The sequence below is a fragment of the Lycorma delicatula genome, chromosome 6 (assembly GCF_047948215.1).
Source record: "Lycorma delicatula isolate Av1 chromosome 6, ASM4794821v1, whole genome shotgun sequence".
Classification (NCBI taxonomy): Eukaryota; Metazoa; Arthropoda; class Insecta; order Hemiptera; family Fulgoridae; genus Lycorma; species Lycorma delicatula.
The window spans coordinates 99,946,573-99,973,413 of record NC_134460.1 but is presented as its reverse complement, the minus strand read 5'-3'; the positions used below and the strand labels follow the sequence as shown (position 1 = coordinate 99,973,413).

Genomic DNA, 26,841 nt, shown 5'->3' with positions numbered 1-26,841 from the left:
CAAATCAGTTAAATGATTTCTCTCATAGAAGTCAGCAATAGTTCTAGTATCCTCCTCCTTCATACTGTAAGTCCCAATGACTTTGACAGTATAATATATTTATTGTTAATGAATTTAGTTTTTGATAATACATTGATAAACTTTGTTTATTTTTTTAATGTTAATTCTTATAATTTTAAATAGTTTACTACATTTTTGTTGAAAAAGTGATTCAAAACAATACAAAATATTCTTAACGCAGAACATAAATTATTTTCAAATAATACATTTATTTTACTTTCTGAATTTCAGTTCGTAGTGGCTGTTTTATGTTTGTGAGTTATCATGTTTTTGTAGTATATTTGAAAATTTTTTAAAAAGTAATACTTTAAAATTAACAATATTAATTTTCTTTTATGGTAAAATAATTTTTTTTCTATTTATTTAATTTTTTTTTTTACTATTTTTTTTCTAGTGGTGTACTATTCACAATTAAAAATATTGTATTGTATTTAAAATTGTAACTTCTCATAGTACTTTTAAAATGATAAAGTGTATTTTAAAATCTATAAATAGAAATGTTTAAATTCTAAAATGAACTTAACTGAGAGGAATAAAAGTAATACTGGTATAGTGGGAGTTAACTGATTGATAGAATAATGGGTACAATATTTAGCATGGATGAATCAACTCATCAGAGTTGAAACAACAACCGACGATATTGTTCATAGCTTAAAAATAGTTAGTTAATATATCAAACTGCAGTGTTGTTGACTGATCAGCTTTCCAAAAAATAAAAACGAACAGAAGTTTTTGTTTGTTCTTTATCATTTTTGTTAACATTTTATTTTGTGAACTATTTAAAAAAATTACCATTCAGATTAACTGTTCAGACTGGGTATGTTATAACTTGTTTTAATTTTTTTTTTTTTAGTTAATTTTTTGAAGTGGGAGAATAATGAAAATTGTAGTTCAAATAATAAAAGAAAAAAAAAAATTTTTAGCTATTATATTTTTGCAATATGTTTGTAAAACAATAATGTTGGAATTTGTTATAATTTTTATTAGGGCTTGTAATGCTTTACATTATTGTGTTAAGAACTCTTATCTCTAGAAAATTTTTGAAAATTATACTTATACCCTTTTTGCCCTGTGTAATTTTTAAACTCAAAATTTTGATAAAAATATTTATGAAGTAATAATTAAATACTTTTATTCAACAATTTACATTTACACATTTTTCACATAATTTCACCATAACTTTAAAATTATTTACTGATAAAAAGATAATCACATGAATAAATAATAACCAATCTGATTACTAAAATTACCTTCCACACAAAAGGTGTAACCATATTGGTCATCTACCAAATTGGTGGACACATTAATAATATTTAAAGTGCCTTAAAAATGAAGAAAAGATTGCTTACATATAAAAATAGTAATAAATAACTTAATAATTCAAAAATGTTCCTATGAACTATTCTACAGAATTTTCATATATCAACTATTTACTACAGTAGAGCTTGATTTAAAATTAAGTACTGTATTCCTTGCAGTTTATTATATTAATAATTGTTTCTTCATCTAAAACCCTATTATAACCCTTAGCAGAGTTATTTTTACATATCGTGCATTTTCCTACAAAATATATGATTTCTTCCTTTGCTATTACACAAAGCGCAGAGTTTACTGTTTAATTCTTTTTGGCAGATGTAAAAAGGTACATCTTTCTAAAGGAAAGGGAAAATATATTTTCCCTTTCCTTTAAGTTCTCTTGTTACTATCTTTCACAATTATTCTTATATAAAAAAAAAGTAAAGGACCAACTAAAAAAAAAAAAAAAAAAAAAAAAAAAATAAAAAAATATAGGTAAACTAAAATCAATTTATCATTAAAAAGAGCAATAATAAAGAACAGTCACCTTAATTTTAAGTCCAGTTTAAATTATAGCTGGTGAAGTTAGATTCTTTCAATTTGTAACTCTTAAGCTTTAATTTAAAAAAAAAAAAAATGTTCAGTGTTTTATTATAATAAGGCAATTCAATTACTAAACAAAACAACAAAAAAATAAAACAAATTCCTGTTCTAAAGTAAAATTAATTTGTAATCAAAATTTATCCATCAGAGTTATATCCGTGCACACAACTATCACTTTTTTGATAACATGTTATCTGGTATATTTAGTATTTACAGAATATATTTTAAGTAAATATTCATAGTTTGCACTTGAAATAATCCTGGATTAGATTCTAGTTGTAAAATATAATTAGTAGATAGATATATTTATTAGAAGTCAACAATTCTTTTCATGAAAAACCTATTTAGATTTTCTAGTCTTGATTTGTTTTACACCCTCTACAACAAGGCACTGTAAAATATTATACTTCACATGCTGCTTCTATAATTCAGTTTGCTGAGAGTGAAATTGCAATTTTTTTTATTTAAACGTACCACCAATAATAAATGAATAGTAAACATTCTTTAAACTGACTAATGAAGAAAGCTTCATTCGAATGTAATACTTCAGCTCTTATTATGATAATAATGTTAATATCTATTGAGTTTTCTTCTTAAAATTATTTTATGTAAGTTACGAAAATACATTCAGGCATTACTCTTGGTCCATGGAAAGATCCCTCTTTTCTGAATATATAATTACACATTCAATAAAAAGTATTTTATTCATCTAAAGACGCAATTTCTGTCTACCATAAAAGACTTTAAATTTATTGATAATTCTACTGTTTTTAATCTTAGGCAAACAAAACTTTGTTATCAGTACATAATGACAATCTAATATTTAAATTCCTGTCTAATATTCTACCTTCTACTGAATCATGTTTGTTATTGATGTCTGAAATAATTCTTTCAATTTGCTTCTATACCAAACTCAAAATTTTGTCTCGTAACATAGACTCTAACAAATTCAAAAATTTATTAAAGAAGCAAATTGTGTAATTTGAAAAACAGCCTATGTCTATCAAGAATACTGAAGGCAGCTTTAAAATATTTGATAAGAAATTCTCTTTCCCCTTTGTGAATTTTTGATGTTAAAGTATTATACAGATTAAAAATGTTGTATAATGCTGAATATCCTCTTGAAAAGATTGCTTGATTTTCAATTCTCTTCAGACCTAACCAACTGTCAGGTATTTTTCCATCAATTTAAGAACTCTTAGAATGTAACTGTCATTAAAAATTTCAAATGGACTTTCTATGTTGTTAGTATATGTAATTAAAATATTTCTACCTGTTGTATATTACAGAAACTAGAGTTAGTGAAGGAAAAACATTTTTATAAAATAACATTTTTTTTTATAAAAACATTTTTTTTGTTGCGCGGTGTTATTTGTGCTGGAGAGAAAGTAAATGAAACTAGTCAAAGAGTACACTTATACTTGTGTCTGTCTGGTCATTGAAAGGAATAAAAGAATCAATTAAAAATGTTAAATCATAAAAGACAATCAAATTGTTTTGAATTGATTAATAAATAATACAATTAAGAAGAAGGCAATTTAAGAATATCTTCTTACTTATGTGTGGTTTTGAAAGTTGGAAAAATATTTGAGTGGGATTAAATTAACAGAGATGAGTTTATTTGGAAAACACAGATAAGATCATGTTTAAAATAGATTTATAAGGTTTGTTTTAAAAACGATACTGGTGAAATAGTATTTAAAGTAAAGACAGCTTTTAAATTGCTGGATATGCATATAGGAAAAGCTAAAACAGAAAAATTCGTTAGTTTCTAGAAATTGAGCCCAAAGTTGTTAGAATGAATATTTTAATAACTTTTCAATCTCTTCTCGTAAATGCTCAGCGATTTGCAGATTATAACGGGGCATAAAGCCTTTTATGAGTTATATTTGTGTATTCTTAAATTAAATATAATATTGACTGGCACAAATCTTGTTTTTTACATAATTACTCATCTGTAATGATTTTTTTTTAATATAAGCACTAGTTTCTTTAATTTATTTATTTATTAGCCAAAATCTTCTAATAAAAAATTGATAGATTAAAACAAATCCTTCACTGGGGGTCTATCCATTCATTGAACAAGTCCCCATAAGGGTCACTATTACTTACATAATTGGAGCCTACTCCTAATTAGGGAGTATTCTTGACTTCCAATTATGCTTGGAATGCAATTTTATTGAGATTTTATGTAAATCTGAATAAATACTAGTATCATTTAAGATAAATAATAACTTTTTACAATAATACTTAATACAGTAGATATAAATAATTCCTTTCCAAACATGTATTGCTGCATTGGTTTAGTCAGTTCATTTTATGAATATGACAAGAAGTTGTGAGTTCAGTAAACTTCTGATAATGACTTTTTCATCTTTTTTGTGCATTATGTTATTTACACAGGTGATTCAGAGAAATGGGAAATTATGAAAATGAATTATTCTTATGAAAAAATTATATTAAATAAATTTATTTATTTGATTTAAATAGAAAAAAATGTCATTTATGAATATATACAAAAAAATTATTTTTTTAAAATCACTTCTTGTAGATGAGCTCTGTCTCGCTGTAAACATTCTTGCAGTGAAACTCTTTATGATTTGATTAACATTTCAACAGTTACTGTTCAGATTTTGGTTTTTAGTTCTTTTGTCATAGCAGGGCGATTATTATACACTTTGCTTTTAAGGTGATCCCACAAGAAGAAATCACACAGTGATAAATTAGGAGACCTCAGAGGCTACGGAATGTCATCATTTCTAAAAATTATACAATTGCCATACAGCAACCATCAGTATTGTGGTGCTGTGTTTGATATTGATCCATTTTGTTGAAACCAAATGTCAATAATTTGTGGAAATGTCTGTAGTTTTGCATAACAAAGTTTTTCTGCATGTGACATATTGATCTGATATGACTACTCATGAGGCCATTCTTGTTTTCTTAAATATTAGGGCCTATTATGACATACGTCAATGCAGCACACACACATGGTCACCTTTTTGCTGTGTAGCAGCGCAGGATTCTCTTGTGCGAAAAACAAAAATTTTATTTATTAATAAATTCATTAAGGGAGAAATGGGCTTCGTCCGACATCCACATTTTGTTAACAAAGTCATTGTCCTTGTTTACCTTTATTACCATTTGTTCACAGAATTGATGGCACATTATGTGATCATTTGGTTTCAGTTCTTGGACAATCTGCAACTTGCACAGGATAAAATAAGTCCTACAACAGTATTCTTCTACCATTTGAACTGTGCAACTGTAAAGATATAGCTTGATGATAAATGGAACAGTTTGGGCTTCTTATAACAGCAGCTCGAACAATCCTGATATTGTCTGTGTAGATGATCCTCTTCAGTGAGAATCTATCTTTTAGTCTAAGTATTTTTTCATTTTGGAATAAAATTAATTAATGAATTTATTTATAAAACGGACCTCATTAAAAAAATATATATTGTAATTTTTTAAAGTATTTCATTTTTAATGCTATTTATTTTTGTTTGTTTGCAGTATAATATTCATGGAGTTGGAAGCTTCAGCGAATAATTACTTAAATATTAAGAAAACAATAAAATGTTAAAAATGCTAAATACTAATTCTCCTAATAAAAAAAAATAATTTGTGATATAGTTACATTTAAATAAAAAAATTATGGATGTAAATGATACTGATTGGGATGGTTTACAAGTCATTAATGAAAGAAACAAAAAAACGATGAATGAAAAAGTATTAAAAACTGTTAACACCAACAGTAATAATAATAACAAATTACGTTTAACATTTCTTAAAAAATGGATTTTAAGTACCAAGTTTCTTTTGATTACAAATTCATTAACGATGATAATTATTATTTATATTTTATCTATTTTACTTATTAAAGATGAAAATAATAACAAAGTGTGTGATACGAAAATTAATAATATAGATTTGTTACATAGCAAAAACCAAAATATAAATAGCGATATTATGCCCTTTATAAAACGAAATGAGTGGGGAGTGCCTGCAATATGTGATTATAAATTTCAAAATCAAATGAAATCTAGAGTAAAATTTATTATACCAAAATCTGTTTTATTCTATTGTACACATATAAAAGGAACAAATTGTAAAAAGGAATTTCATGATGAAACATCATATTACATTAAATATGGATATGATGATATTTATTACCATTACATTGTAGGTGCTGATGGAACTATTTATGAAGGAAGGCCGTTGGATTGTATAAATGATTCAAAATTTAAATTTGAGAATGGCTATTCAACTTTAGTGATTGGAATTGGATTTTGTTTTTCTGATACTATCACAAGTGAAAAAATATCAGAAAATGAATACAGTTCTATTATGAAGTTAATTACACATCTTCAGGATAAAAAAATAATTTCACGTAACTACAGTTTAGATTTTTCAAAAGATTGTGAGAATAGTACAATACTTAAAAAATTTAACAGCAATATCGGAAATAATAGTATATCACTTTATTCATACGGTGATATAATTGAAAATTATGTTTTATCAAATATGAGTCATTATGAATTAATAAAAAAAAATATATACAAATACAATAATTCTAAACAAATGTTGCAGTCTCACGAAGAACTTCAACGTCATTGGAATCTTTGGCAACCAATAATTCCTTGTAATATTATTAATAAACATCCTCCATATTTTAATGCTATTAAAATTATTAATGATCATTTACCAGAAAAAACCTTTTGTAAAACTAATACTTCATACTGTTCTACAAACTGGTTGAAAAAGTATCATGAAAATAATAATATCACAACTCATTTTGTTGTTAATGAAATTGGACGCACATGTAAATCAATGGCAATAAATTGTAATTTTAATGAAAAAAATGATAGTGAGAAATTAATAATAACTTTACAAAACTGTAAAAGTTATGAAAATATTCAAACAGTTAATGTGTACAATGGAATATTAGATATAATAAGAGAATATAGGTTTTACTTAACAGATTTATATAACATTGAGTTTTGTGAAAATGATGAATCGTTTTATTCTAAAGAATTACTTTTGTTAACATTTAATATGACAATATGGAATAAAAATTCTTCTAATTATGGAAAAAATTGTTATTAAATACATAACATTTTGATATATTACACTGAAGAATAAAATTGCAGCTTATTTGTTTACTCTGCCACAAAAAGCAGCTTTCAAAATAAGGATGCCATTATGTTTATTAAACCATTTGTGTTTTGTTTTGCTTATTATACTACTACAATGCAAGTTTAATAATTTGTCATTTCTATCAATTTAGCACCTATTATTTTTAATCTGAGAATAAGAAGAAATTAAAACTATTTTCTGTTAATTATTGATGCATATATGTTACAGGTATGTAATAATGTTAACCATTGAGATTTGATGGTGAGAAATACTAATTATTTTATAATTTTTGTTCAGAGTCTAGGACAATATTAAATTTTGTAGATTAAACATTATGAAAGATAACTATAAGTTTATAAAATTAATTGCATTATGATAAATATTCTTTCTATTTTATAATAAATATATTACTATTTTGTTTATTATTAAGGTTTTATATATAAAATTATACTAACATTTTAAAACGGCTGTATTGTCAACTAATCTATACTTAATGAATACATTAAGTTCTAATAGCTAACATTTATATTGTTGTTGAATATGTGTGCCAGTCCTGAATCATAAACAATTGATAATGTAATGAAGGTAGATCAATTTTATTTACCTTAATTTTTTTCTAATCTAATATTTGCATACTGATTTTTAGATAAACTGGTGCCTAGTTCAGTTTCTGGCAGGTCTTTTATCTTTTCATACATTTCATCTTCGCTGTTAAAGTGTATATAAAAGCATCTTCTTTTTCATAGTTGCAATATTAAGATTGGGATCCCATATTTAGGAAAAAAGAAAAATTGAAAACTGGGGTATTTAACAGGAAAAAATAATTGCGATGGAACAGGAAATCAGATTATAATACAATATATTCAGTATCTTATTTAAGAGTTAAGTGATCTGAGAAATAACAAAAAAGGGTTAAAAAAAGGTTAAAATGTTATTCATCATTTTCAGAACAGTTTAAGTCTAACTAGGGAAGAGTCCATCTATCCTGTTAGTGATGTGTAGGGAAATATTAAACAGTTGTCACTTGTTAAAGTTATTAAACTGTTGTCACTTGGGTACAAACTGCTTTTTCTAGCCTGTAGTAATACTGCATAGCAAACTTCTTGAATTACCAGAGTTGTCAGCTCACTTTTAACAAACATTAGAAGTGAGTGCTAAAGTGAGTTATTTAAAGTAAATGAAAACAGATAATGTGAATAACTGTTTGCATTTGCTGAAAACAGTTCATTTGCACGGCAAACTATTGCTTTATCAACATTAAATACGATGAAAGCTAACTGATAAGATTGAATAGTTTCAAAAACCAAATAAATCTTATTCATGAAAATACTACAATATTAATGTGCAGAATAAAAGGGTCAAAAAACTGTCAATTCCTGTGTAAAATGATAAATGGTATTCTCTGGCATTAAGAAAAATATTAAAATGAAATGTTTGTTTTTAAATGCAAAAAAACAAGCAGTTTACCACTGTATTGGAAAAATGAGCAATGAATATTAACAAATTAATAATCCAACCTGTTTTTCCCTTAACAGTTTGTACAGAGAGATCCAAAAGTCGCGCACATAAAAATTTAAGTATCTATAAATAATGGTATAGTTGAAAAGGTTCTTTCGGTTACTGCAAGATAGCACCATGGGTATTATCAGCAACAAACCTAGACACCATTGTAATATGTATTGATTACACAACGCTTGTAGTAGTGCTTTGTTTATTGCTTGGTAAACATGTCGCTTTCCCAAGAGCAATGAGTTTTCATTGTTGAAAATTATTTTTCCAGTCATTTATATGCATGTTTGGACAACTTTCATGGGAAATATCCGAATGTAGCAGTGCCTAATAATTTAACCATAACGAGATTAATCACTCATTTTAGAGACGCGGATAAGTTGCAGACAAGAAGAGAACCAGGAAACCAGCTGTTTTGACTGATGTAAAACTGGTTGAGTTTAAGAATGTGATGCAGTGTTTGCCTTCAAAAAGTTTGAGGAGACTATCAGCGCACTTTCAAGATTTCATACGGAAGTGTTCAGAAAGCGATGAAGCAGTTACAATTTCATACATATCACATTCACAGTGTTCAGGAATTGAAAAAGCCAGATAAAGAAAAGCACATAGTGTACTGTACATGGTTTCGGGACAACTAAGGAATTGCAGAGCTTGACTGTGTTTCCTTCACTGATGAGGTATGATTTCACCTTAATGGCTACATGAACAATCAAAATACTAGAATTTGGTCAACTGAAAATCTACATGTATTATATGAAAACCCCTTACACTCTCAGAAAATGGGACTATGGTGTGCTGTATCATGTCGAATAGTGGGACCCATTTTCATTGAAACTACAGTGAACAGTGTTGTGTACCAAGACATCGTTACACAGTTTATCGCATTTCTTGAAGATGATAATTGTGTTTGTTGGTTCCAGTAGGACAGTGCCACATGTCACACATCTAATGAAATCATGGATTTCTTGTGTGATTATTTTGGCAAGCGTATCATCTCTATAAAGGATTATGACCCCCCACGTTCACCCGATTTGACGTTCCCAGATTTCTTCCTGTGGGTTTAACTCAAAGGAAATGTTTATAAAAACAGACCATTCACACTTGAGGAACTAAAGATGAACATAACAATGGATATTAACAACATCAGTATACATGTGCTCCACAAAGATGCCTCAAACATGGTGAAAAGAGTTCATACCTGCATTACTGAATGGGGCAGCCATTTTGATCATATAGTGAAAATAAATAAGTCTTTAAATATACTTAATGTTTTTTTTTTTTGTTTTTTTATTATTTGATTGTGTGACTTTTGGATCTCTCTGTACAAATTGTTTTGTTTGGCATAAACAATAGAAATGCCTACCTCTATTTTTCCTATAGTCAGTTATTAGTATGCATTTTAATTTTAAAATGGTAGTAATGTATTTAAAAAGTAATTGTAAAAAAATGTACATATAAATAAATTTCAATTAATTACACTGTCTGTTACAGCCTTGAATATGAAAACAATTACTTTTAATATGCTTGTAGATAAAGTATAAAATGATTTAACATAAAATTTAATGCTAACGAATCTTCGGTACAATGAGCTAAATATTTTTCGTGATGCTTATAATTTCATTTTATCTTAATCTTTATCATTCACTGGAATTCTGTTAAATCAACTAAAACCTAAAAATATCTGACCATCTCAGAGAAACTGGAATCTGTGAGATGTATATTTATCAAGGTTTCACAGACACTTTCAACACATACTGATTCTCTGAATCTCATAGTCACAAAGATGAAACTTGACAGAAAGCTTACTTTTCATTTTATAACATATAGTAAGAAGGGATTTCTAGGAACTGAGGAAATGTAACAAGGGTGAAAATATTCTGTAATGAATTGTCATATTCAGAAGTGGTTTCCTTTTTATGTTTATCAAAAATATTGAGGTAATACTACTTTTGAATAAATTTAACCTATTACAATCCTGTGTGTTTGTGTTACATTTTCACCCGTTATTATGTAGAATTTAATTTTCAATTTAAAAAATAATTCTCTGTATTAGGCTAAGCAGCTGCAGTTACGATACCTTTGAAAATTCTTCAGTTGTTAATAATTCACTGTATGCTATTGTTTTTTAATACTATTCTTGGTGTTATAGTCATGAATTTTAAGTGTGAAATTTAGCAAAATTTAATGTAATTTATACAATAATCTCTTGCATAATTTTATATGTTGCTCTGGATGCAAATTCTATTTTTATCATTAGTTTTCAGCTCCTTCATTTTATTTAGAACACAAGTAATCATTATGAAAATAAACATTTCTGTAATTGAAGACATTTTGGTTTGTATATTGTTTTATGAACTATGAGAACTGTTTAAAAATATGTAAAGCTATGTAAAACACTGACACCTATGTGAATAAAATGATTAGATTACCTGCATGCGACATGGACATTATACTATATGATTGTATAAAATTACAAATTTCCAGTGGGCAAGTGCAAGGACTTTTAAAAAAGATATATACTGCCATTCAACATAATGGTAATACATTATAGTGTGCAGGGTTTGAATCTATAATTTATTTGGGAATAACTACTCTTAATGATTGTGATTTTGTTTTACTTGCATAATATTTTATGTTATTAGAATATAATTATTATGTACATTATGCAATAACTTGTTATAAAAAAGTCAGAAATTTCGTAGAAGGAATGGGAGAAAAAAATTTATTTGTGAAAATAAAGTATTTGAATGAGCAGCTGGAATCCTCAGAAGGAAATTTATTATCTGTTGCTGCTATCTACAATGATTTTTAGAGTTAGAATAACAGCTGTAAATATAATAGTGTCAACTTTGTTTCATATTATTAGGCAATTTATAAAAAAGTATTAATAATATACTCTGATAATAAGGTTTATTATCACAGCATATATCAGAGTTTGAAAGGTCTCAGTATTGTAATTAGATTAACAAAAATTTGAACATGTATTAATCTAGTGAGAAGTAGCTTGCTACCAACTTTTTTTTTATAATAGCTGTAAATGTTACATAAGATCAAAATAGAATCAACTGTAAATAACTTTTATATCTTAGATTAGAGGGAAAATTTAGATTAATAGGATTTTGTACACTCAAGTTGTATTTTCACAAATTGAGTTTTGGTGTAAAACTTATTCTCTTTAACTGCTGAACAAAATAAGTAATACTTATTTGAATCTGACTGAAAATATATCTAACATAAAATTAAACAATGAAAAGAATAAGCAAATAGCTTGTTAAAAGATTAATAAAAAACCAGGTGATAAAGAAACAGTCAAAATTTCAACACATTGATCCTGAGCAAAATAATGAACCACCATAATGGGCAGACTACTGTACTTCTCTCAACTTTTCCTTGATCCCTTCTCTTCCATTATTGGTTCTGCAGTTGTAGGTCTAATATTCTTAGCATGCCATATATTTCCATACTAAGTATTGCCAGGACCTTGATGATAAGAGCCTTCCTTGGTGTTATCCAATAGACTGTCTGTTTATCATTCAGGTATTCTGCTTATTAGTGACTGAACAGTAAGCCTAATAGCTGAAATATCTATAGAATAAAGGCAGGCCTTCTATCTCATCCAAATAAAAAATGATGTGATTATATTTATCAAAAGAGCAATTAACTTTTTTTCATTCAAAAAAGAGAAAGAAGAAAATCATTTCATTTTTTTTACAGTAGCATTTTATGCTACTATAATCTTATATCGCCTATAATTGATAAACTTATATCGCCTATAATTGAATCAGAAATAATGTGTAATATTTCATTTTTTCTAAAGCAAATTAGTATGTACCCAGTTTCATTAAATAAATAATTTACTCAGATCATAACATAATTATTAGTTATTGGATTGGTTGTGCTATTCCAGGTTAACAAAAACAACATTTGTCTAAAAGGTTAAGGCATGTGCATAGGTAATACTTGTTCAGTTTCACATCCTCCTTTCAAACAATCTATGTAACTCCTTTCTTACATAAACTATACAAATATGCTAATCCAAGTTGAGTTCAGCAGCTGTTATAATATATTATTTTACTTATAAATTGCTATTGTTAAGCACTTTCTTGTGTTACTGATCAGTTCAAAGATATAATTCATTACCTAAAAAGATGTTAAACTAAAATATATCGAAAGGTTATTTCAATTTCTAATAAATGTAACTTAAAACAGTGAAACTGACATAATAATATGAAAAAGTTACAAATAATATAAATATATCAATGTATCTAAATGCATATGAATTATGCATAATAAAATATGATTTAACACAGTAACAAAGTATTTATTGAATCCAGTGGCAAATGTGACGACCACTGAAAAGACAATGCACATGTTTGCACAATACTAACTATGGAAAAATCTTGATCACAGCAGCATTAAAAAATTATGAATAAAAAGAACTGGTTGTGGTCTGTATTATTTAAATAAAAATAATTTCATGAAAAAATAATGAGTATGGTGTATAAACTATGGTTTGTATGATATTTTTACTTGCTTGAAAATCAAAGAGTTTGATGTCTTATTTCTGCAAGTTTCTTGTTATGAAATCAATATCAAACATTATTTTAATTTATAACGTCGCCCTCTTTTTCAAAACCAATATGAACTTTTTAATAAATTAAAAAAACAGAACATGGTAATTTTGATAGTTGAATTATTTAATTTGTAGAAGTGTTTCTGGGATGTTGACTTCTAGATAACATCACTAGGAGTTTTTTAAATAAAAAATTGTGGGGTACGTAATCATTTTGAAGATATCATTGCTTAGTACTGCATTGTTTTATATATAAATATATATATTTTAAGACATTTTGATATTCAGCTTAGTCGTCATAAGTTATTTCTCTGAATTCCTTTTTTTGGTTTTATCAGTGTTAATTTAATGCCATAATTTTTTTTTTAGGTCACTTCATATTTTAAATAAACCTAAAAAAATTAAACTGCTTAAAAAAAAACTGCATCAAAATACTATTCTGTCCTTCTGAAGTTCAGCTTTTTGAAGTTGGTCAAATTATGAGTAGTAAAATTAAGAGTATTTTTTAATTTTTGGTGCTGTTTCAAGAAGTTTTTTTTCTAAGTTTTCAGAATTGTTAGGAATTCTAATTTAATTTTTATTTTCATATTTTTAGCTAATAATTTTAAACCCATTTTAATTATTTTTGCTACTTACTTTTCATCATATTTTGTTGCGATAACTGATTGGTTTCCAGATAAATCACTCTCAGCATTTTTTATGGCTATAATACAAATAAACATTAGTAAAGATTCAATTGTAGGGTTTATTATCTGCATTACATACAGCAGTAGGGTTGTCATATTGACATACAATTTTGGCTCAGTAAAAAAAAAAAATTACAAAGCTGTTAACAGATCTTGCCAGGTCTATAACCATTTAGCTGTAGCAGATAATATACAACATATCTATAATTATTTTTTATGCTGAATATAACCATGTAATGTTAATTTTTGAAATAAAGTGCTTGGAGAACCAAGCACTTTTAACTCCTCCTACTAGATAAATTTCACAAAATTTCTTGTTTTTTACAAACTGTAATCAAACACAATCATTCATTTGAATGAGATGAACTATTTGATATCTGTTCATGATAACTGTTAAAGCTATAGAGGAATTACAGGAGAATAAATGAACATATCTTCCACACACATTAACTCCTCCTGTAATATTAGATAAAAAAGAATAGGTTAATAAAATAAGTAATACACATGGCTTTTGAGTATACTAATTTAAACAACATATAATAACCATTAAATAATTCATAAAATATACATTGTAACATATGCTTAAATAAATATTCTTTGATAAGAATAGATTGTCAACTTATAAATCTAAATTTAATTTCAAAATTATGAACACACATCATGCTACAATACAATTGTACAAAATTATTTTTATCTAATATATATGTCATTACATCTATTAGGTATATTTCAAAGAACATGATCAAAATTAAAACCTGATCTTAAGGATAATTGTATAAGGGTGAATTAAATTTAACTGTAATTTTACTGCAGTTCCACGCTGGATGGCAGAGTGGAGAGGTTAATGTTTGGTGTGTTAAGAGGGGGAACCAGCTTGGTTAGCTCCTACGCTCTGTTCATGACTCAGTACAGCCTTGATGAGCAAGAAATTCCATTGTCTGTTGCACAACGTATAATCACAAAGTTTTTAACTGATAGTGTTAAACTCGTGGAAATTTTAAATCATTAAAAGGTACAGTTTGGGGATGTTACTTTGTCTCAGAATTGAGTGTATATGTGGGCCAGATAATTTAAGAGCAGGCGAGAAGTGTAGAAAAACGAAAGTTATGATCAATGCCCAAAGTCAAGTCTCACAGCTAACATCCATGCTGTTCGAGAGCTAATCGAAGGTGATCGTCAGTTGACTATTGAAGAAATTGCATCAGAATATATTAATTTAGTGCTCAATCCATTATCACTAATAATCTTGTTTTTTTTGACCGAAAAATCAAAAACAGGTCAGGTTGGAGATCTGTGAGCCTTCTGAATCAATTTCGGCAAGGGGATGATTTTTTGAGGTGCATCGCCACATGTGATGAGACATGGGTCCATCATTACACTCCAGAGTCAAAAATGGTGAATGAGTGGCAAAGGAAGGTTGAGGGCTGCCCAGTGAAGGCCAAAACCTGTTTGTCAGCCGGAAAAGATCTTGCAACAATTTATTTTAACTGAAAGGGAGTTTTACTCATTGATTTTCTCCACAATCAACAAATGGTGAATGTGGCTTACTATTGCCAGCTGCTGTGGTCGACAAAAGCTGCCTACTGAAACAAAAGACTAGGTATGCTCATCAGAGTTGTCATCCTTTTTCATGACAATTCCCAAGCTGCACACTGCAGTTTTGACAAGGGATAAAGTAAGTTGGAAAAAGTGCACTGGGAAACCCTCTACCATCCTTCATACAGTCCCCAGATTTGTCCTCCTACGACTATTTTTTGTTTGCGCCCTTGAAAGAATTGCTTGGAGGGGAACGATTCAAAAACAATGAAGACATTGAGGAGTGCATGAGCAATTGGTTGATGACTTTTCCTCAAACTTTTTATGAACGAGCAATATTCAAGCTTTCAATTCGTTGAAAAATGATGAAGGTATGAATTGTATATATTATTAATTAATAAATTTATTAAAAAAATTACTGTTTATATTTGATTCACCCTTACATATATACATACATATATATATATATATATATATATTTACTATTGAGAAGTAGCCTGTTATGATTTAACAAACAAAAGCCATCTAAGAATAAAAGATGGTTTGAAAAATCTATATATAAAAGCTGACAAAAATATTATTTTTACTAATAAATATGCCTAATTAAAAAAATAAATATATATTTAACACTAACATCTAGGATTTGGTAATATTCATTTAAATATATAAATTGGCCTTGTTGAACTCTCATGGATTGATATGAGAAAATCAGAACATTTTAAATAAATAATATATACCTAAATCTATAGGCATAAAACTCATTTTACTTATCTGAATTGTACATCATTATTTGTTTTGCTAACACCAGTAACTGCTAGTTGCATTCTACACAGTGTAAATATTTTAAGTGTATCTCTCACTCATACTGTATCATTAGATCATTTTTAGTCTTAATCACCTAAATCTGCAGTTATTTTAATTAATCTACTTGACAACAGCAAAAGCATTAATTATTTATAAATATTTTATTCAGTGTTGAAAATTACAATTGATATTGTGTTATTTGTCATAATGACCTGAAAGGATTCACTTAAAAAAAATTGAACACTGATGACACCTGAGATTCAGAATATTCTATATTTTGTAAGAATATCAAATTAACCCTAGAATGATATGATGTGATTTATGTAATGTCAAATTGTATTTTTCGTTGTCAAAGGTTGTATTTGCTCACAGCAACCCTGTTTAGTATTGTTCAAGATGAAATACCAATAATGTAACTTTAATAAAATCAGTGTTTCGTGAGTTTTACAACTGCAAACCAATGATGTAAATTTTAAAACAAATATTTGTTATATATGAATAGTTTTTTCTAGTTTTTTTTTTTCTAGTTTAGTGTGTAATATGTTAATAGTGCAGTGGAAGAATTTCAAATAGGTATTATCTTGAAAACAAAATCATGTGGTTTTTTTAAAGATGTCTGTCTTTCATAATGGTATTACACTCATCTGAAATAGTAATTTTTAATGATGAAAATGATACTGATGAGGGTTGTGGTAATGAGGAAGAGATGACATTTTTGTTTATTCTAGTACTGATGATTATGAACCATCATATGAAGATATTTCTTCCAATAAGATGAACAGCTGTTAACAGTTAGATGTTTCTTCAAGATTTTCATCCCCAAAAAACCTGTGAAGTTCAGGATTAAGATAATTATGATATGTAATGTTATGTTAAAATATATGCTAATTGCTGAACCCTATTTAGGAAAATAATCCACTATAAGAGGGACACCTGTTAGCAAGCATTTTGTGAAAAAATTAACACCTTTTCATGGGTCAAAGTGGAACTTAACAATGGACAATGGGTTTAACAGTATTCCGCTAGTTAGTAGCTAAAGAAACTCCATGTAATGTAAATGTAATTGGCACACTTAGACAACCCAAAAATTACAACATGCAGGACTGTAAAAAAGGAAAGAGCAATGGGAGATGCAAGATTTTTATTTAATTTTACAGCTACACTTTTATCAACAAACATAAAACCAACTAAAGTTGCAGGCAAATTAGTTAACCATTCATATGGAAAGCCTGTAATTATTCAAAATTATAAGACAAAGATAGGGATTGACCTCCCTTGCTTTCATGGAGAAATTGTACAAGGGATTAGTTGATACCATAGCTTGAAAAATGGCTCAAACATCCCTACAACAGTCAATAAGAACTATTATATTATCAGTTTTGAAGAGAGAACAATCTTGTCCAAAAGCTGAAAAAGTGAGAAAAGAGGACTTGTGACATTTTACCTTCACGACTAGACTACTGTGTTAAATATTTGAAGCCATCTTTCTCAGAGCATCATGGAGAAATATGAGTCTGTACTGAAAACCAGTGAAGTTTCTGGATGACCAAAGTCCAAGAGACAAATTTTGTTGTATTTTCCAAAATACTTATTTTTTAATTTTGCTTTATCTTTTTTGATGACATTTTTGTATATTATATTTATATTATAAATTTTATTTTTATACTATGTTTAATAAGTTTAAATAACATAAGAAACAACAGAAATTGTAGAAAATACCAACACCTGTAATGTATATTTACATTATTTGTAAATCCAAAATATAACATTTTTTTATTTTATTATAAAAATTATTAATGCAAACAAATAACATTACTATTATAAGTTATACAATTAAACAGTTGTTTCAGTATTTTTTAACCAACTTATAAGCACAGTAATCATACAGCTGATCTATGTTCCAAAAACATTGATAAAAACTTAATTTTTTTTAATACTAAATGTAATTTAATCTAACTAGTACTTGTAATTGGTAAAATATCATTTATTAATAATAGTTCTTGATAGTTATTGGTTCTTTTTTTTACAAATAATACACATGTGAAAGAAAGATATCCTTATACAAACTTAAATTATATCATAAGTTTAAAGTAATAAATATAGCTATTTTTAAATGTTTACAAAAATAAAATATAATGGTACAAACAATTGAAATTAGCACCATAAAATATTTGATTTGTTAATAGTGAGAGCACAGGAGCGTTGTTAATTTCATAACTGATGTGTCTAAAAATACTTAATTTTATTAGTGTAATGATTTTTATCAATGTGCGCTGTGGATAAAAAACTAACTTATATGGTATACTGATCTATAATACTGAATAATTTCATTTATAGGTTTAATTTTTTCCTGTACTAATAAATTTTAACATAATGAAAAAATTTTTATTCTTCGATATATAAAATTGAAATGCAATAATTAAAAAAATTATCAGACTTTATTAAACAAATAATTAAGAAATAAATTTTAAAAATATATATGTATACATGATTAAAAATCTTTCAGTAGTATTATAAAAAACAAACTGCTTTTAGTTTATTAGAAAAAATAGATTTACAGGAATCTGCTCTTTTGCTGAAATAAATGTTGGTTAATAATTGTAGTGGGAATTATCAAATATCTTTATTAATAGTATTTCTGAAGTCTTAAATAAAATTTACAACCTGATATAATTTTTAAAATGTTAAAATAACTAAGCTACACGTTGACAGATAACCATGAAGGTAACATTTTATCTGAATTAAGTGAACACAGTCAAATTTAAAGGGTTTTAAATACACTGTTTATGAAAAATATTTGTGGAAAAGTTTTACGCTTATAAATATTCTAGTAATTGTAGCCTTCAGCATTTTTATAGTCTTTTTACATGAATAATAAGCTCTAAATAGTCTTTTAAATGGAAAACGTTTCAAGGTAACTTGCTAGTTTAAAAAAATTGTAAAGACCCATATTTATATAATATTTATTTAGATTCAGAAAATTATTACAACCCTAATTCAGTCTTCATTACAATTTTGTACAATATATTACTTTAATCTAAAGTAAATCATTTTCCTTAATATATTAAACCATAATATACAATATAGTGATTAATATGTACAATTTTTCAACTCAATTTACTTAATTATTATATAGTTAAAGTGCATTTATAAATTTATGTTTCTATAATAAATGTGACACATTATTTCTTATGTAATATAATTAAGAAACTTAAGGATATTTTCTGATATCCTTGACCATTTTTCTTAATAACTAACTGTTATTATCCTTATAGAAATCAGTATTCCGATTTATGAATATGCAAACAACCCAAAAGTATAAAATGAAAAAAAAGAAAGGTTTATTGGAAGGAATTATTAAATTACTCATTTAACAAATGTCATCATTATACAGAAATCGAGTAAAAACACATAAAAGCCATTTTTTAAATTATATTTAAGTAGTAGTATATAACAAATTTCTCACTTAATGGCTTATTAAGTTGCCTGAGAGTATAGAGAGGTCAACATTTGAAACATAAACTAACTTACTGTCACTTTATAAAGGTGGAAGTGTGTCAATTGTAATCTCTACTGTAATATAGGCATTGTTCTTTCAAGTGGTGTTAAAAGGCACTAGATGTGACGTCATGAGTGACATTTCGTTACAGAATCCCATAAGCGCACAAATGGTCATGTATGACAGTTAAAATATAAATTAAATTGTCATTTTCCATTATCATAACTTCATGTGTTATGAAGTAAAAATTACACTATCAATAAAATGAATTCATTATCAAATGTTACATATTGTTATGAATTACATTGATAAATACATTACTAATTTTACTTCTTATAATTCTATGATAAGATTCAAATTATATTTTCACAGTACAAATATATCTATTTATATAATATATATTTTTATATAAATTAATACATTAGTATCTCATTCCTGCTACTAGTGATTACCTAAAATAATTGTGGATTGGTGCTGTTACATTGGTAGGATGGTTGTTACACAAGTAAGATGTAATCATTGTTCCCAATAATTCATTCAGTATTAAAGTATATATGTAATTCAATTTACAATTACTTCAACAATAATTCAGTGTTAAATCATTAATTTTATTTACATTTGGATAATTTCATCATAAATTTAAAAAAAACTAGAAATAAAATATAAATTACTTCCAAAAAAAAAATTTGCCTGGCAGTAATAAAAGCATAAAGCAATGTAACATCACTACACAAAACTGTAAACTTCTTAGGTTAAAAGTATATCACAAATCACCTTAAAAAGTGAGAGCATTACCTTAATATGAGAGCATTCCAACAGGCAATCTACAAGGGAGTGGTAGAAGAAATGCCAGCAAACTAGACATTAACAGAAAGCAAACTTAGAACTTTTGAAATATAAACACAAAATTAACTAAATTGCACAAGAATAAATTTATGAGAGAACTGCCCTTACTACCAATGATAAATGAGAAAAAACAATATAAAACTAAACAGCACTTCAATAAAAAAATAAAAAAAAATTCAAAGAAAATTATAATCCAAAGAATATAATAATTCATAGATTAAGATCTTTAAAGAACTAAATAATGAATTCATTAAAGAATGACCACTTTTCATTCCTTTTGTAATTATGTAGTAAATTTAAATAAAACAATTCCTGAAACAAAAACTCTGCACAAATTTTAAATAGCTAAACAATATATACACTTATATTGTTCTTTAATTTTTATTTACGAAAAAAAAAATCAAAATACAAATTTGCTTGTAAATACATATTAAAAATAAAATAACTATTGCTTGTTTATTACAAGGATGCCAAACAGGATATTATTAACATCGATTGCTTTCTAAATAAAAATTTGTCATCATAAGCTTGACAAGTCACACTCGCAAGATTTTTATTATACAGAATTTTTGGGTTTGTTTTACTTCAAGGTTAACCTAATTCTTCAAGCATATTTAAAATACTTTATTTATTCTTTAAAAAAGTAATCTATCAAAACTAACAACAGAACTATTTGCCCATTAACTCTGTCCCAGTTTGAAATATTGTCGACTAATGTAAAAGGTATATGATATAAAAAATTTATTTTTTATTCTAAATGGTGAAATTTAAACTGCTGATTGTATTATTCAATATGAGTTTCTAGAATCACTTTATTGTAACTAGTTTAATTATGTTATTTTTTGTACATGTTGTAAAAAAGTCAATTTCTCCGCTGAAAAATGCACACATCTAAAAATGTTTGTGTACATCCATGAAAAATTAAATATGCGATTGGTGAGATACAACTATACACTTTACTGCTAGTGATGTTATTGTACTTTACATTTTAAATAATACAGTATTTACAGTTAAATAACTGTTACAAAATCGTACATTTAAAATTTATTTTTTGCTGATCCTTTCATGCAATTAAAAAAATTTATTTTTACCCATGAAGTAGTTCTTTTACTGATTCCTGATTTGGTCTGTATAACATACATCTTGGTACGCAGGAGTGTGCACTTTTGAATCATTCACTGGATTTCGAGTAGACAAAAGTATTATGATGTTAATTTGTTCTCCAGTTAATGTTGCTGTTTTGATGTTAATTTTGTCTTTGCAATCTGTTTCTAAATTAGTTCGCACTGTAGGGTGGATATTTTTAAGTTATGGGTTCAGCGCTTAGTAAGTAGTATCTGGGACCTAATAAAAATCTAAATGCCAGTACTTGAGGCTTGTTAGTCAACAGAATTTTGAATAATAAAACAGAGTCAACAGGCTTGTTTCATTGAACTCTGGGCAAAATATTGACCTTAAATTTAAACTTTCATCAATGCAAGATTCAGGTGGTCCAGGAATTGAAAAATGATTTTAATGGTAGTAACTTGGTGAAACAGTTTTTGGTAAAATATGGAGAATAAGAAACTTTTATAATATATGATGAAGTATACTTTTATGAGAATAGTGTTAATAAATAAAACATTTTCTACCTCTACCGGGTTATAGAAAATCTTTAACTATTACTACATCAGTGAAAAAGTAAAAGTGTGTATGTGTTGACATCAAAAGGAATAATTAATGGGAGCTATAACTTTAGAAAATGAAAATATCTGTGTGACTATTGCGACTTCAATATGGTATACAAACATTATAAAATCTTTCTTTCTGAGAAAAAATTTGATTATGTTTCCAGTGAACATGATTTCAGCAGTTTGAGACTACAGCCCTACATGTTGCAAAAATATAAATTTATCACTCTAAAAGATCTCTTTGGAAACAGCATCACCTGGTGGTACAATAACACAGTTTGGTTTATGAAATAACTTCTTTTAATGGTTTTTTAACCCTTTGCTGGACTGTATGTATCCTGACTCTTGTCATATGCTTTTCTCTTATTACAATTATTTTGACTAAAATGAACTGTGCTAAATATAGGATTGTAAATTAAGATTTCTTTCCATCAATTACTTTGCACATAAAGAAATTCTAACTAGAAACAGATCTTTAACATTTTATTCTGATCTACCATTCTGTGAATCAGCTGTCTCTTTATCTTGACTGTTTTTAGTTATGCATTTGGAGATCCATTTTAACTAATATACACATTTTATGGACAATTTATAAAAAAAACCCTTGAAAGTTGGAGAAAAACATGAAATTAAAAAGTGTATTACAGGTTAAAAAAGTAAAAATGATAATATACTGCAATCGTTAATATTATACCAACCAAGAAGTCACAAAAATTGTACAAATAAAATAATGTATAAATAATGGCATAATGGTATAATAAATGGCATAACTGGTTTTTTTACAGCTAGGTTTTAATTTAACATTGGACTAAAAAAAAAATGACACCATGTAATAAACAAGTAAAACTAAAAATATATTTAGTAATTGCAAATTACTTCATTAACAAACAAATTGCTAAGAACTAAATACATACTTTTAATAATAAGTTTTTGATGATGGCCTATATTTTTTTATGCTTAAATTTACTCCATAAAAAATCAAAATTATCCACAAACTGTTTAACAAGTTGTTCTTGTGATGTTATCATTAAATTATCATCATTCCCACATATTGCTTGTAAAGTCCAATTAAGTGATCCATTCATTAAAATTTTCTTATCAATTATAACATACTTGTGATGCATAATGTATGATGATTCACGCATTCGTACTTCGATACCTACAACATAAAAAATATATAATGTTAAATCATGTTCAATACAGAAACTTACTATTATTATAAGAGTATGCTAAAAAAAAATACATTTATTAAGCATATATCCCATGAATTAAATAAATTATAAATGAATAAACAAAACATTAAGTAACTTAATTAAGGTTCCCATATAATAGTAAATAATCTATCAGTGAAAAGCTATTCTGAACTGTTTTTTCAGATGTCATCAGTGTACAAACTATAATGTTATTTAAATTACATAAATGGATTATGTGGTAATAATTATAGGAGCGTTTAAGAATTGAGAATCTGTGTGTATTAAACATACTGTGTAATTTTTTTAAAACCAAATATATTTGGAAAGAGAACTGTTAAATAAAAAAATGTTATCATAGTGATCAATGGGTAAAACTCATAAAACAAAAGTGACAATAGAAACAAAAAACATTTGTAACAAATAAGCATCACATTTTTTGCTAACCTCGTTTTCTAAATTCATTCATTTTTGACCCAGTAGATAATGACATATCACAATCTGTTATAACACGTATATAAACTCCTCTTTTAAAAGACGAAAGAATACTATTACACAAATCTTCACACGTTAGAAGATACAGGCACACATCCAATGTTTTTTTGGCACCTTCAATGTATTTTACCATTTTTCTGTAAAAAAAAAAAAGATGCAGTTACAACAATACAAAAAGCTGCGCAAAATATCACACAACTGACAAAACAGTAGATAGGTCTGATACTCATTCAAATCAGGAATCAACTGGATATAAAGCCATAAGGTGCCATTTTGGCTGTAATTCTCTTCTTATCTAATTGATAGCAGGGCTCAGGGGTTTGGCACATTTTCAACAATTATTTCATCAATTTAATTTTGTTCATACATTAATATAACACAGTAAATATGCTTAGGATTAGGAAAACACAAAATCTAACGCAAAGCAAGTCTGGGCAGTGGGTGACGCATGCAAGGTCAAATTCTGTGCTGTTTTATCAGTATTCTAGTCAATTAGCTATCAGTTTTGTTTATTATCAAGACCTCTTCAGATGCAATCCATTTTGTGGAGGGAGGTTAAGGATAAATTACCAGTGTATGGCAATACTTAACACCATCTTATAGAACACTTCTCCCTTTTTTCTGTTTAGTCTCCGGGAATTGCCGTTCAGATATTACTTCAGAAGATGATATGTATGATTGTAAATGAAGTATAGTCTTGTAGTCTCACTTCAACCATCCCTGAGATGTGCGGTTAATTGAAACCCAACAACCAAAGAACACCAGAATCTAGTAATCAAATCCACATAAAAGTACTGCCTTTACTAGAACTTCAACGGTGGAACTCTCGACTTCCAAATCAGCTGATTTGGGAAGATGTTTTCATCACTAGGTCAACCTCGTGGGTTCTTATATAACACCTAGCCCAATTTATGTTTAAATGCAAATATAGTCACTACAGAGAGCAACTATATTATATATTCTGTGCTATTAGTCATGTGTAAGACAGATAATCACCTTACGAAGAGTACTGTAGGTTATCTTCAATGGCTGATTCCAAGTGATAGCTATTAAGTTTATGGTTTATTCTGCTTTTCATAAAACTCTAATGGATTGGTATCAGAATAGGTAGCCATAACTCACAAAACTAATTGCTAATTGACTAGAGTACTGATAATGCATCTTGGACTTTGAACTTACATGGGTCACTTGCATCCAAACTTATTTTCTGACATTTAGATCTTACGTTTTGCTGACCCAAAGCATATTTACTGTAGTACATTAGTATAAACATTCTTTAGTTGATCAATTGCTCAGAATTGCCTTAAAATGCAAATGTGTCTGAGGTTGTAATAAATTAAAATACACAAATGATCTACGAACTTCACAATACTTATTTTTGCAGATATGTTTGTAGATAATCCTAGTGTTATGACTTCAGCTAGAAAGTGCTTTCTGTGGTATTGAGAAAGCACTACAAAATGTCATCAATCAACTAGTTAAAAAAAAGTAACAATTGTCTGCATATATTAACTACTTATATGTGTTTCACACTAGCAGTAGTGTGAAGATGGTGAATGTTTCTTTCTAAAGCTAGTTTGAAACACTAAATCACTAGTTATAAATTACTCACACTTAAAGAAATGCTCAACAAATTAATAAGATTTACTCACGAAAGAAAATTATAAGCACATCCGTTTTGATGGCAAGGTTTTCTAATGTTTATATGCTTTCTGCAAACAGCTCTGTCGCCTGTAAAAAACAGTACTTCGTTTATTTCGACTTTATCATTATCTTTTTTTCCTTCAGCTTCAAACCTTTTTTTAATGGCCAAAGTTGAAATGACAGCACCGAAACCAAGGCCTAGAAGTTTCAGATAAGGAAAACTGTTAGTTTCAATTAAAGACATCCTTTATGAACACAATCGAAACTTGTTCTTCCCGTAATATTTAACTCAAAATGAAAATACTTTCAGCTCTTTTAAAAAGCTCTTAAAGGTATTAAAGGGGCGAATAATATATTTTACCAATTAAAACTTTGCATACTCCAGTATTTATAAATATTGCAATCACATAACCTCGAAAAACAAACCTGATGTATCTAGTTTCTTATTTTCGTACAGCCAAACTACAAACATAAATTTCCCGATAGATGTAAAATAAATTGAATGAAATTATTTTTATAATTTTATTTTTTTAAACAACCAGTAACTCCTTAAACTTTAATATGTAAATGCATTATTTTATAAGTATTGCTGTATTCATACTTCAAAATACAGTGTTTTACTAAGCAGGTAGTGCTTTATTATAGCAAAATAAGTATTTTGTTAAAAGTGTAACAAGTTCCTGTTATACAAAAAGAAAAGAAAATCACTTACGCAATTCGTAAAGGGTTATAAATTAGGAAAGAGAAGCATTTTTAAGCTGTTTGTGGAATCATCAATTACTCGTAATTATATATGAAGAAACCTCTAAAAGATAATCTGTTGGAGTAGGTATTATGATCATACAGTTTGTTCGTTTTGATGAACCAAAGATTATTGATAAATTTTTAGAACATTGAGGAATAACCTACGAAACTTATTGGTTTATTATTTTTTTTTTGGTGTTTTGAAATATATTTCGTCCCAAACGTACTTTATTTCTATCATATTGTAACTAAAGAACAAATTTCAACCGATCAGATAGTATCGTAAAAGTGTATTAAATCACCCGTGTCTCGTAAAACGAGGCTTGGACGATTTAATACACTGGGGTGGAGTGATACAAATATCTAATTTTGTTTTTTGAGGAATTTGCCCAGCCGGTATCCGTGGCGCGAGTGGTAGCGTCTTGGCCTTTCATTCGAAGTACCCGGTTTCGAATTCCGTTCAGGCATGGCATTTTCACACGCTAGATTTGTCATTCATCTTATCCTCTGAAACAATACCGGACGGTTGTCCCGGAGGTTAAAAAAT

General features: G+C 27.4%; 2 protein-coding genes across 7 annotated transcripts; one reads left to right on the top strand and one right to left on the bottom strand.

The window, feature by feature from the left end:
- The first annotated feature begins 691 nt into the window (after positions 1–691).
- Positions 692–12,311, top strand: LOC142326070 (uncharacterized). The gene is made up of 2 exons (XM_075368192.1): positions 692–877; positions 5,476–12,311. Exon 2 carries the CDS (start codon positions 5,617–5,619, stop codon positions 7,066–7,068), a length of 1,452 nt encoding a protein of 483 aa, XP_075224307.1. The 5' UTR covers positions 692–877; positions 5,476–5,616; the 3' UTR covers positions 7,069–12,311.
- Positions 12,312–14,150: 1,839 nt separating this feature from the next.
- On the bottom strand, positions 14,151–26,001 carry zuc (Mitochondrial cardiolipin hydrolase zuc). Of its 6 annotated transcripts, none has more exons than XR_012756670.1 (5): positions 25,559–26,001; positions 23,859–24,043; positions 23,136–23,380; positions 20,501–20,562; positions 14,151–14,322 (listed from the first exon to the last, which is right to left on the bottom strand). XR_012756670.1 is itself a non-coding variant. In XM_075368190.1 (4 exons), the coding sequence occupies exons 1-3, from the start codon at positions 25,792–25,794 to the stop codon at positions 23,163–23,165; spliced, it is 639 nt and encodes a 212-aa protein (XP_075224305.1). In that variant the 5' UTR covers positions 25,795–26,001; the 3' UTR covers positions 14,382–20,562; positions 23,136–23,162. The 6 variants fall into 6 exon arrangements, 3 of the variants coding, with proteins under 3 accessions (XP_075224305.1, XP_075224306.1, XP_075224303.1); XR_012756669.1 differs by lacking the exon at positions 14,151–14,322 and adding an exon at positions 14,382–17,034; XR_012756668.1 differs by lacking the exon at positions 14,151–14,322 and adding an exon at positions 14,382–17,034 and having other exon boundaries at positions 20,501–23,380.
- Positions 26,002–26,841: the final 840 nt, after the last annotated feature.